Source organism: Diplotaxodon limnothrissa, linkage group LG3, assembly GCF_057381915.1.
Source record: "Diplotaxodon limnothrissa isolate DT_005_m linkage group LG3, D_limnothrissa_male_GT1.1, whole genome shotgun sequence".
Taxonomy (NCBI): Eukaryota; Metazoa; Chordata; class Actinopteri; order Cichliformes; family Cichlidae; genus Diplotaxodon; species Diplotaxodon limnothrissa.
The window spans coordinates 17,659,541-17,670,792 of record NC_140598.1 but is presented as its reverse complement, the minus strand read 5'-3'; the positions used below and the strand labels follow the sequence as shown (position 1 = coordinate 17,670,792).

Here is an 11,252-nt window from a genome sequence, read left to right as displayed (position 1 = left end):
AATGTTGTGGGGATGGAGCTGGACTCCCTCAAGGTGGTGTCGGAGAGGCGGATGCTGTCCAAGATAAAGACAATGTTGGATAACACCTCCCACCCACTCCATGACATGCTGGTCAGTCACAGGAGCACGTTCAGTGAGAGACTGAGATTATCGAAAAGCACCACTGAACGACACAGGAAATCTTTCCTGCCTGTGGCCATCTCCCTGTACAACGCATCCACTTAACACACTGTTTGCTGCTACAACTACACATGTTTCTTTTCCAGCTATTTATTTATGACTGACTTATGTATGTATGTATATATATGTATATATTGTACTATTCTTAGTTAGCGTATTGTCTGTCTTGTCTTAATGTTGGTTTATAATGGAGCACTGTAACAAAAAATAATTTCCCCCAGGGATCAATAAAGTATTCTGATTCTGATTCTGATTTTAATAATGGATTGGATTTATATAGCGCTTTTCAAGGCACCCAAAGCGCTTTACAATGCCACTATTCATTCACTCTCACATTCATACACTGGTGGAGGCAAGCTACAGTTGTAGCCACAGCTGCCCTGGGGCAGACTGACAGAAGCGAGGCTGCCATATCGCGCCATCGGCCCCTCTGGCCAACACCAGTAGGCAAGTTCCTCGGTGACTTTGTTCCAGTACGCCTCACGGTCTGCTTTCATCTTCAGCCGCACCTCACGGTTTAGCCGACGACACTTTTCAAAGTTGGTTAGCTTGGCCTTCTTGCGTTCGACGACCAAGTCGAGACAGTCGTCCGAGATCCACGGTTGTGTGTGACGTCAGGCGGGAGTAGGGCGAAGCGGTTCGATAATGCGATCTGGAATTCTTGACGGCGGTCATTGTTGGTGAGGTGATGCCAGCCCAGCCTGGGCGGTTTGGGTGTCGGCCTCTTCGCTCATTGGAGCTTCAGGCGCACTCTGGCGCGGAAAAGATAGTGATCAGAGCCGCAGTCAGGTCCGCGCATCGCCCGGACATCTTGCAAGGATGATCGGAACCGGGTGTTGATGAGCACATAGTCGAGTAGCGCTGAGTCATTTCCTCTTGGGTTGCGCCATGTCAGACGGTGCTTGAGCGAGTGTTGGAATAGCGTGTTCCCGAGGACCAGTTTGTTGGCGGCGGCAAATGACAGCAATCGTAGCCCGTTGTCGTTCATTTTTGCATGGCCGAATTTTCCCATCGTCGATTCCCAGCCAGTGCAGTCTTCTCCGACGTGGGCGTTCATGTCGCCGGCGATCATGATCATGCCGGTTTGAGGTAGGGAGTCCAAGACGTCTTGCGGGCAATCATAGAAATCATCTTTAGATGCGTCGGAGTTCATTTCGGTCGGTGCATAGACCGCGATGATATGTAGCTTGATTGTACCGTTGACAGTTAGGACAGCGATACGGTCAGATATAGGTTGGAAGGCCACGACGCTTGCAGAGAACCGATGGTGTACCATGAAGCCAACTCCGGCTTCTCTTTTGTCGCCGCCCGAGTAATACAACGTCATCTTTTCGTCCATGGCCGGCACTTCGACAGAGACAGTGCCAGTTCCAGTCAGCTGAAGTTCCGATAGGGCCGTTATCGAGACGTTGAGTTTTGAAAGTTCACGGGCGATGATCTCCTTCTGCCCAACAAGATGACCAGTTCTGACATTCCATGCTGCAATGTTGATCGGCGTCTTGGGCGTGAGACGATGGAATTGATGGCCAGTAGTCCATTTCCCACCAGCGCCCTGGGTCCCCAGCGCTGGCGCATCGGCTGCCCCGGATGCGGGCTGTTACTTGGTGGCTCGGTGTGCTGCGTTCCCTGGCTATCTGCCTCGCGGTTCCTGGGCTAACATTGAGTGGCCGATCACTTGCAGTCCTGCGTCCTGCAGGACCGGTTCAGGCCAGTCTGGTATCTGCAGACTGCTGCCTCCACCCCCTGGCTCGGCCTTCGTGTCTGGCTTGGCCCTGACTGGGGTGGTGTGTACATATGTGTATTTGTACATAGTTCTTCACTCTCGGCAGTTCGGTTGCACTGTCTCCTCGCGGGGTGTCTTAAAGAGTTACCGTACATATGGAATATGTAACGGTGTGGAGAGATAGTCTCTCACTAAGAGAACCAAGGTTACACCATAACCGTACGTTCTCTAGCATATCGAGACTATCTCTCCACCGTGAGGCCACTCGGAGACGCGTTCCGATCAAACGATCACCGGTGTCACGTCTGCACAGCTGTTTTATACGTAAGCTGTGGGGTGTAGCCGGGTGTGCCGGAGTGTCTTAAAGAAATATCCACACGCCACGACTAAGGGGGGGTCGTACCCCGTACATATGGAATATGTAACAGTGTGGAGAGATAGTCTCTCACTAAGAGAACCAAGGTTACACTGTAACCGTATGTTCTGATTAATGTTTGCTCATCACTTTCTGTTCTGATTAATGTTTGCTCATCACTTTCTGTTCTGATTAATGTTTGCTCATCACTTTCTGTTCTGATTACTGTTTGTTCACCACTTTCTGTTCTGATTACTGTTTGTTCATCACTTTCTGTTCTGATTACTGGATGTTCATCACTTTCTGTTCTGATTACTGGTTGTTCGTCACTTTCTGCTCTGATTACTGTTTGTTCATCACTTTCTGCTCTGATTAATGTCTTTAAAGTTTTACTTTGAAACATCTGAAGTCATTGCTGGTTTACGCCCTTGCCCACGCACCTGTGAAGTGGAAGCACCTGAGCCTCATTTCCCCTGCCAGCATTTAAGCAGAGGGATGGCAGCAATTCATCACCAGATCATTGTGTGACTCGCACTCCCTTGAATTGTCCCTTTTTTTCTTGAGTCGGCTGCGAGCAGCGAGTGACCAAAGAGGATGGAGTCCGTTACCGCCCCTTACGCCACTGGTTTTAGGGTTTCCCCTGTTACAGCAACATAAACCCATGTTGGGTTGGAAAAGGGAATGCCTTGTGGGGTAAAGGGGTGGTGCCATACGACCTGTTTAAAAGCCACCACCCTCTCTGTCAGTTTACTGAATCCCTCTGTCACACAATCCACCTTACCATTCTTCAGTTCCATCTGTTTATCACGACCTTGAAGAGACTCACGTCTTCCTTCAACAGTTGCCGGTGCGATTATTATTAAACTAGTGGTACATGTGCCACAGTCTGAGAATGACTGACCTAGGAGATTGAGTTTGGCATATAGGAGGCCCAACGAACTGAACCGGACCCTGGGACTGTCCCTCCAGGACTCTTTGTTCCCTCCTCTGTTAGGTCACTGGGCACGCACAACCACATTCACCTGGCACCCAGGGGTCCACCACACCATCTCATTCATTTAAAGTAGAGCAGGACGACATGGCAAAAAATATGTATCACGATATATATTTGAAAATTTGCGCTAACAATATAACTGACGATATAATTGATGCAAGACAAAATACAACTCCACAACTTTACTAGCACAAAAAAAAAATCTATTTTCACTTAAACAAGCAGCTGTTTTTTATGTGCATTAAAGCTATATAAAAATTTAACAGTGCAAATGCAAATTCCTTGCTGAAAGTTTAGAAATGGGCTGACACATCCTGAGCATAACCATGTAAAATATCCACTGAAGTTAAAAAGAGGTGCAACATTAAACTGCAGTGTGCCAAATAAAAAAGTAAAATACGTATTTTTCGAGCCATAAAGTGCACGGGATTATAAGGCACATTAAGCGAAACAAAGCAGTCAGATAAATCAAGCTTTATTCAACTCCTACTTCTTGCTTCCTCCACTTCTGTACCATTGATTCATTAATGGTACAGAAGTGTACTCTATCACAGCTGCTCTATTCCCATGTTGTTGCAGTATATTAATGACTAACCTTCTATTGTGGATGGATTATCTCAGTTGTTCTGCTGACTGAAGTTTGGTCCGTTTACAGCATTCTGCCATGCGATTGCATTTGTCTCTAATCATCAGGAACCTTCACGTTAACTTTTATCGAGTGGAAAAGCGTTAGCGTTCATCCTCCAACGTTGCTGTTTATGTTATGCTAACATAGCTGTGTCGCTAGCGATCACGTAGCACATCATTATATACCACCTAGCCCAACTTCAGTAACCTTACCAACGTCACTGCTGTTTAGTTTCCTGTCTTCGTTTATGTTGGAAGTGATAGCAGAGCTGCACGTTTTAATTTTTTCAGAAATCTCTTAGTCAGAACATGCTATATCATGCTTAGGTAACTAGCGAAACTAGCGAGCTAACTTCCACTAACTTCCTGCTAACTTTTAACTTCGTTAAATGTAATAAATTCTGTTTTCATGGATGCCCAGATGTTAAACTTCATAGTTACACCTGGTAAAGCAGCAATGCTGATTGTTTTATTAAAGATGAAAGAATTTAGACAGTTTTTAACTCTCAGTGATGCTGCCGTGTTCGTTTGACTTCGGGACCTGAAATGGAGGGAGTTTAGGACCCAGATTACTCCCAGATTTACAAGCACCTTAGTCCGACAAATACGGCAATAACGACGGTCTGCTTGCATGTTCTACAAAAAAATGTGCTTTGGTGGGTATCTGACAGACAAACACCAAACCAGTTCCACATCACTGAAGTGGCACCATTTTTACAAACCAATTGTGGTTCATCCGTTTCACTCAATAAGATGCTTTCTCCCTTCTCATTCTCCGTTGTCGCCATGCTTTTTCGTCCATGTGCGTATGAAGACAAAGGCACTGCGCATTCGCGTTTTACCCATATTCATTTTCTTATCGTTGCCTAACATTGTACCGGTATTACCGTGAACTGTATAATATGGCCAAGCCCTAATTTAAAGCTTCGCTTAGTGGCCTACTCTCGCCAAAGATGTCCGTGAGTACATTTCTGCCTGGCCAGTCTGCGCACAGAACAAGACCTCTAACCAACCAGCCTCTGGCGTGCTCTGATCCTTGCCGATGGCAGGCCATCCCTGATCACATATCACCATCGACTTTGTCACGGGCCTGCCACCCTAATCAGGTAACACAATCATCCTAACCATCATTGGTCGTTTCTACCTAAGCTCCCCACAGCTCTGGCAACTGCCTGGCTCCTAACAACTCACGTACTTCGTCTTCATGGTATCCCTGCTGACATTGTCTCTCACCGAGGCCCACAATTCACATCACAAGGCTGGAAGGTGTTCTGTTCGGTTCTGGGAGCCCAAGTTAGTGTTTCTTCTGCTTTTCATCCACAGACAAGTAAACAGAGAACAGGCTAACCAAGAGCTTGAGGCAGCCCTCCAATGTGTGGCCTCTACCCACCAGACCACCTGGAGCAAACATCTCCCTTGGATCGAATACTCGCGTAACAGCCTCACCTCTTTGGCCACTGGATTGTCTCCCTTCGAGGCATCCCTGGCTTCTTTAAGTTTCTTTAATTTTTTAAGCTTGTGTTTTGGATGAACCCGTTTGTGTCTCAGTGTGTGGCTTGATCTCCACCACTTACTCTTAGAACTGAAGAAGCTTTACTGGTGAAACTTGCAGACCATTTTCTTTCCAAGCTCCTTAGATCACTGACGCTTGTTTTTCTCTTTGTAAAATGAAATTTAAAGTGAATTTTGAATCAAATGTTTCTCTTCTTTCTCCCTCAGAGTGCAGACATGTCAGCTGCCAACAATCTGAGATCTGAAAATCAGTTTCTGTGCTCCATCTGTCTGGATGTGTTCACTGATCCAGTCACTACATCATGTGGACACAACTTCTGCAAAACCTGCATCAGTCAGCACTGGGACATGAATGTCATCTGTAAGTGTCCCTTGTGTAAAGAGACTTTCTACACTCGACCTCAGCTGAGGGTCAACACCTTCATCTCTGAGATAGTTGCTCAGTTCAGACGTGAAGCTCAGCAGAAAGCCAGCAGCAGCAGCTCAGAGCAACAAGCTGCCAAACCAGGAGAAGTTCCCTGTGACGTCTGCACTGGAACCAGACTGAAGGCCCTGAAGTCCTGCCTGGTGTGTCAGACCTCCTACTGTCAGACTCACCTGGAGCCTCATCTGACAGTGAAACGTCTGAAAAGACATCAGCTGGTTGATGCTGTGGAGAACCTGGAAGGCAGGATGTGCACGAAGCACGATAAACTCCTGGAGCTGTTCTGTAAGACCGACCAGACATGTGTCTGCACGCTCTGCTCTGTTTTAGACCACAAGAACCACGAGTTTGTTCCTCTGAGAGAAGAATATGAAGGAAAGAAGGCAGAGCTGGAGAAGACAGAGGCTGAGATTCAGCAGATGATCCAGAAGAGACGACTGAAGATTCAGGAGATCACAGAGTCGGTGAAGATGAGTAAAGATGCTGCAGACAGACAGAAAGCAGAAGGTGTTCAGGTCTTCACGGCTCTGATGGAGTCTGTTGAGAGACGCCTGAAGGAGCTCATGAAGGAGATCGAAGACAAACAGGAAGCTACAGAGAAACAGGCTGAAGGTCTCATCAAAGATCTGGAACAGGAAATCTCTGAGCTGATGGAGAGAAGCTCTGAGGTGGAGCAGCTCTCACGCTCTGAAGACCACCTCCACCTCCTCCAAAGCTTCTCCTCCCTGAAAGCTGCTCCACCCAGCAAGGACTGGACAGAGGTCAGAGTTCATCCACCATCATATGAGGGGACTGTGGTGAGAGCTGTGGAGACACTGGAGGAGACACTCTGGAAAGATATGAATGAGCTGTTTGAGGCGGAGCTGCAGAGGGTGCAGCAGTATGCAGTAGATGTGACTCTGGATCCTGATACAGCTCATCCTTATCTCATCCTGTCTGATGATGGAAAACAAGTGAAGTATGGTGATGTGAAGAAGAAACTTCCAGACAATCCAGAGAGATTTTCTCCATGTCCTAATGTTTTAGGAGAGCAGAGTTTCTCTTCAGGCAGATTTTACTTTGAGGTTCAGGTTAAAGGAAAGACTAAATGGGATTTAGGAGTGGCGAGAGAGTCGATCAACAGGAAGGGAAACATCACATTGAGTCCTCAGGATGGTTTCTGGATTGTGAGGTTGAGAAATGGAAATAAGTACAGTGCTTGTGCTTCACCTCCAGTCCGTCTCTGTCTTCATCCTGGTCCTGAGAAGGTGGGGGTGTTTGTGGATTATGAGGAGGGTCTGGTCTCCTTTTATGATGTAGGTGCTGCAGCTCTGATCTACTCCTTTACTGGCTGCTCCTTCACTCACAAACTCCACCCATACTTCTGTCCCAGTAACAATGATGGCGGTAAAAACTCTGCACCTCTGATCATCTGTCCTGTCAATCAAACTGAGTTGATCAACGACTGATTTTATTTGATGAACTGATTGATTTTTATTGAGGAGAACAAATGAACATATTGAGCATAATACTCTCCATGTTTTCTATAGAATCTGATTATCAGGACTCTGACTTTGATCTGATTCTCATGGAATTTGACGCAAACAGAAGAAAAGTTGAATCAGGAAATGTTCCTACTAATGGAGACTCAAGCTGAAGAATCATGTGTGGGTGTTATACGGAGCATTCAGTTTTCAGCTGAGGGGAGTTGGATAAAAAGTGGTTTGGTTATTTTGGGTCTGTGAGGATTTTTGATGTGTTTACTGAAAACTGATAAGACGGGATAATATTCAAAGAGTGGTGGAGAAAGGAGAAGGTGAAGTACAGACTGCTGCATCCTTCTAGTCACATAATTTTGATGTGATGATTATATTTCCATGTTCTGATGATTTGGTTTAAAGATAAACATAGAGTTGGAAAATGGCTGCAATCACAGCATGAATGAGAAGCTGAAGGCTATATTTGTACTTGTTTTGTCCACTAAACTTTGTCTTTGCTATGCCTCTGCTTGTTTATATGAGTAATGAGCCTGATGGCCTTTTGTAACAGTTACAACATTTGCACTGGCTATTATAATCTCCTAGGGTGTAACTCCCTCTCCCCGCATGTGGCATTGTCATCACCCTTTACTTACATTTATGTTTTCCTCCTTCATGCTGCTACATTTGGTTAATTAGCGCTTCTAAATTTCCTGTAGTCCTGAATGGTTATGTGTCTCTCTCTTGACCTGTCCACGGCAGAGAGCAAGCTTGGGTGAGCTAGTGTTGAACATCTACACCTGCAGGAGCCTTATTAAGACTTATTGTTCATTCTCCTGCCAGTGGTGGAGGAGACTTCTTTACTTTCTTTCGGTTGAAGAAGAGGCCTCGCAGTCCGGCTGTCTCACTGATGACATTGAGGGATTAGCGGCTGCCATCTATTCCAGACCTCGAGTGTTTGAATCTAAGTACTCACACACATGTTCACATTCAGTGCTGTGCATTTTCTTTATTTGGCTGGACAGCTATCACAATTATTTTCTCATTCACAAAGAGTATACAAAGACATTTTGGTTAGTACCAAATAGACACACTCTGATTACGGACTGAGGAGGCTGCAGTTTTGCAACCCCAGGACTGAGAAGAAGACTCTATAAATACCATACTCACATATCTCCAGGCTAAGAGAAGGGTAATTGATGCAAATATTTTCTTTTCATCTTCTAATCTTTGTTTAAACTTTATTCCAAGAGAACTGTAAGTTGTTCAGGTTGTAAACATATTCACCTAGATCATCTTACAATGCTGATATTGCAGCCATTCCCCAACTTTCTGTGAATGGTACTCATGGCCATTGGACAATGGACTTTCATCAGTAATTGTAGATCAATGGTCATGAGAATTTGCATATTAATGATCACGAAACTGACCTCAAACCCCCATTGTTCATTCAGTGGGCTGGTTTCAGTCATTATGCAAATGTACAGTTTATAAGATTGCGAAAAACTGCAGTCAGCTGAGACTGAAGAAGTCACTCGGATGAGTGATGAAACATGTCCCCCACTGAAAATGTTATGACCAGTTGAACAAAAACTACTTTGGGAAATATTAACCTAGTGTTGGTTAAGTTTCCTTCGATTTGCCAGTGTCAAGCTGATGTGTAAGAGGGTATGTTAGGAAGTTCTGGAGGTGTTAAAGTAGCATGTGTTCCAGTCCATCAAGTGAGGTATTGAACACTGATGGTAAACTGCCATTAGAAACCTAATTAAATTGTCCTCTGTTGGTATTAATATTGTTTCGATTATTCCTTGGTGAGGAAGCAGAAAATTATTTGAAATAAGTTTACCATGGGTTTGTTTTTAAGAGCTTGATCAATTGCAGCAGAGACATTACTTCAGTTGAAAAGTAATTAGTTATTGTTACTATTTACCACTTCAAAAAAGTTACTGTTACTGAATTAGTAACTGAGTTACAATTTTATAAAAGTAACTAATTACAGAAAAAGTAACTACTGTTGTACTTTAAAAAAAAATGTTTAACAATAAAAATTTGGATCCCCTCTGAATGGAACTAAAATACTAAAATATAAATTAATAAACATGCTAAAACTTCTATTCATTTCTTTATTTAATAAAGTTTAATAAATTTCATAAGTGTTATTTTTTTAAGTGAATGCTTTCTGTTTTTTCTTCACAGCAGAAGGTCTGCTCTTTAGTCATACATCATACAACATCATAAAGTCTAAAATAAAACATGATTGTCACTGTCTCTGCAGCCACTGTAGAATGACAGGCCTTGTTCCATAACTCCATGCACTTTGTTGTAGGGCTTCTATATACAGTGGAACCCCAACCGACGAAATTAATTCGTTCCCGAGGGTCTTTCGTAAGTCGAAAATTTTCGTAAGTCAAAGCACCCATTGCGCGTTTTGAGTGAGGCGATGCTGAACGATAGACTATAGGATAAAGCAACAGAAATGAAGACTGGAAATAAAACGAGACGTTTCAGTCACACAGCAGAGTACTCAGCTGTTAGTTAATGTGATGACCTTGAGCTGTGTTTGTTCAATAGGAGTTGGTAGCAGATGTAGAGGTGGTTCTTTAACTGATACGGTGGCTTTGAAAACATTCTCATATCCCAGCACACAGAGTAAATCATGTATTATTATGTGAAGTGGCGATAAAACCGAATTAAAAATTGAAAAGTGCTGTAGTTGTGTTTAACTCCTGCATCTCGGTCACTTCTAATGACACATAAATCAATGTTCAGAAGTCCTTGCTGTGTGTGAGGAAGTGACAGCAGAGATGAAGCTCTTCTTCTCTTCGTGTCTTTGATCAACTACTTTTGTTTTGATTGTCATGATCACCGTCGCTCTCACTGTCTGTGTGCGAGAAAATCTGGATCCTGTTCTTATATGAATGATGCTAATCTCCATCTGTCGTTATCATAATCTGTGATCATCCCAGCACTGAAACAAGCTAACAGTTCACCTGTAACTCAGTTTGTAATCCACATGTCTGAACTACAGATGAACGTGATTGGCTCAGACGCTACTTGTCTGCATTTTTATTCTCTCCTTTGTTCTGCAGCTTAAGGAATGAAGCAGTGTGTGCATTACACCAGAGATTTGGATTTTCTTCTGCTTTTAATAAGCCTGAACAAACAGAATGCTTTCTACTCTATTTTGCTTGTAACTGTAGGTTTTTATATGAAATAAAACCATTTAAGCACAAACATCATAAATGATCTAAACATCAGATATTATCTGAGGAGTACCAGCCAGACAGAGTCAGGCTCACCTTAATGCACAACTTGGGAGAGAATTTTCAAACGTTGACACACTGATCATCAGACCTTCACGAGACAGGGAGTAATATATCAATCACGAGTATGAGCACGCAAATATTTGTGGAGATTCTTTTCTGAGGTCGGGTTACACCGAAGGACGGCTTTGTCACTCCCTCCTTGACAAAGCAGTCAGAGATGTGCGTATAGTGCTTATCATTGCTAATCAAGCCAGTAAAGTAAGATGTTCTTGCAGCGTTTAGTCAGTTGAACAAGGTTAATAAGGTCTTTTTCCACATCTGTTCAGCTTTCCTACAGAATATAATCCTGCATCCAAGAGGAAGGATTGACGGTTTGAAATAAGCTGTATTTTAAGGGGCTACACAATGGAGAGCTAATCGACATGTATTATTAAAACAATTGAGGTTACCACAGATTTTTGAAAACGTGGATGTTTAAATAAGCGCAGAGAGATTAGAATATAAGTGCAGAATTCAGATATAGCTTCTGAACTTTAGAATGAATTATGTAGTAGTCATTTTGTGGAGTATGTCTTACTCGGCTTGTTTACACTCTGCCTGAGCACTCACACCACTTTATACAACACGCCTCATTAATGGCACAAGCTTTAAGTGCTTTCTATCCCACACTCACACTGCAGTGGGCTGTGGAGAACAACCTGGGGTCAGCATCGT

The 11,252-nt window shown here is 43.8% G+C and overlaps 2 protein-coding genes across 2 annotated transcripts; one reads left to right on the top strand and one right to left on the bottom strand.

Moving 5' to 3' along the window:
• Nucleotides 1–910: 910 nt before the first annotated feature.
• LOC146634736 (protein CFDP2-like) lies at nt 911–1,507 on the bottom strand. Its single transcript, XM_085349948.1, has one exon. The coding sequence runs from the start codon at nt 1,505–1,507 to the stop codon at nt 911–913; it is 597 nt and encodes a 198-aa protein (XP_085206074.1).
• Nucleotides 1,508–5,607: 4,100 nt separating this feature from the next.
• Nucleotides 5,608–7,263, top strand: LOC146634735 (E3 ubiquitin-protein ligase TRIM21-like). Its single transcript, XM_085342582.1, has one exon. The coding sequence runs from the start codon at nt 5,608–5,610 to the stop codon at nt 7,261–7,263; it is 1,656 nt and encodes a 551-aa protein (XP_085198708.1).
• Nucleotides 7,264–11,252: the final 3,989 nt, after the last annotated feature.

What these genes read in the sequence shown, in the direction of transcription:
- LOC146634736 (XM_085349948.1), bottom strand. Translation starts at nt 1,507, where the DNA reads ATGACGTTGTATTACTCGGGCGGCGACAAAAGAGAAGCCGGAGTTGGC.
- LOC146634735 (XM_085342582.1), top strand. Translation starts at nt 5,608, where the DNA reads ATGTCAGCTGCCAACAATCTGAGATCTGAAAATCAGTTTCTGTGCTCC.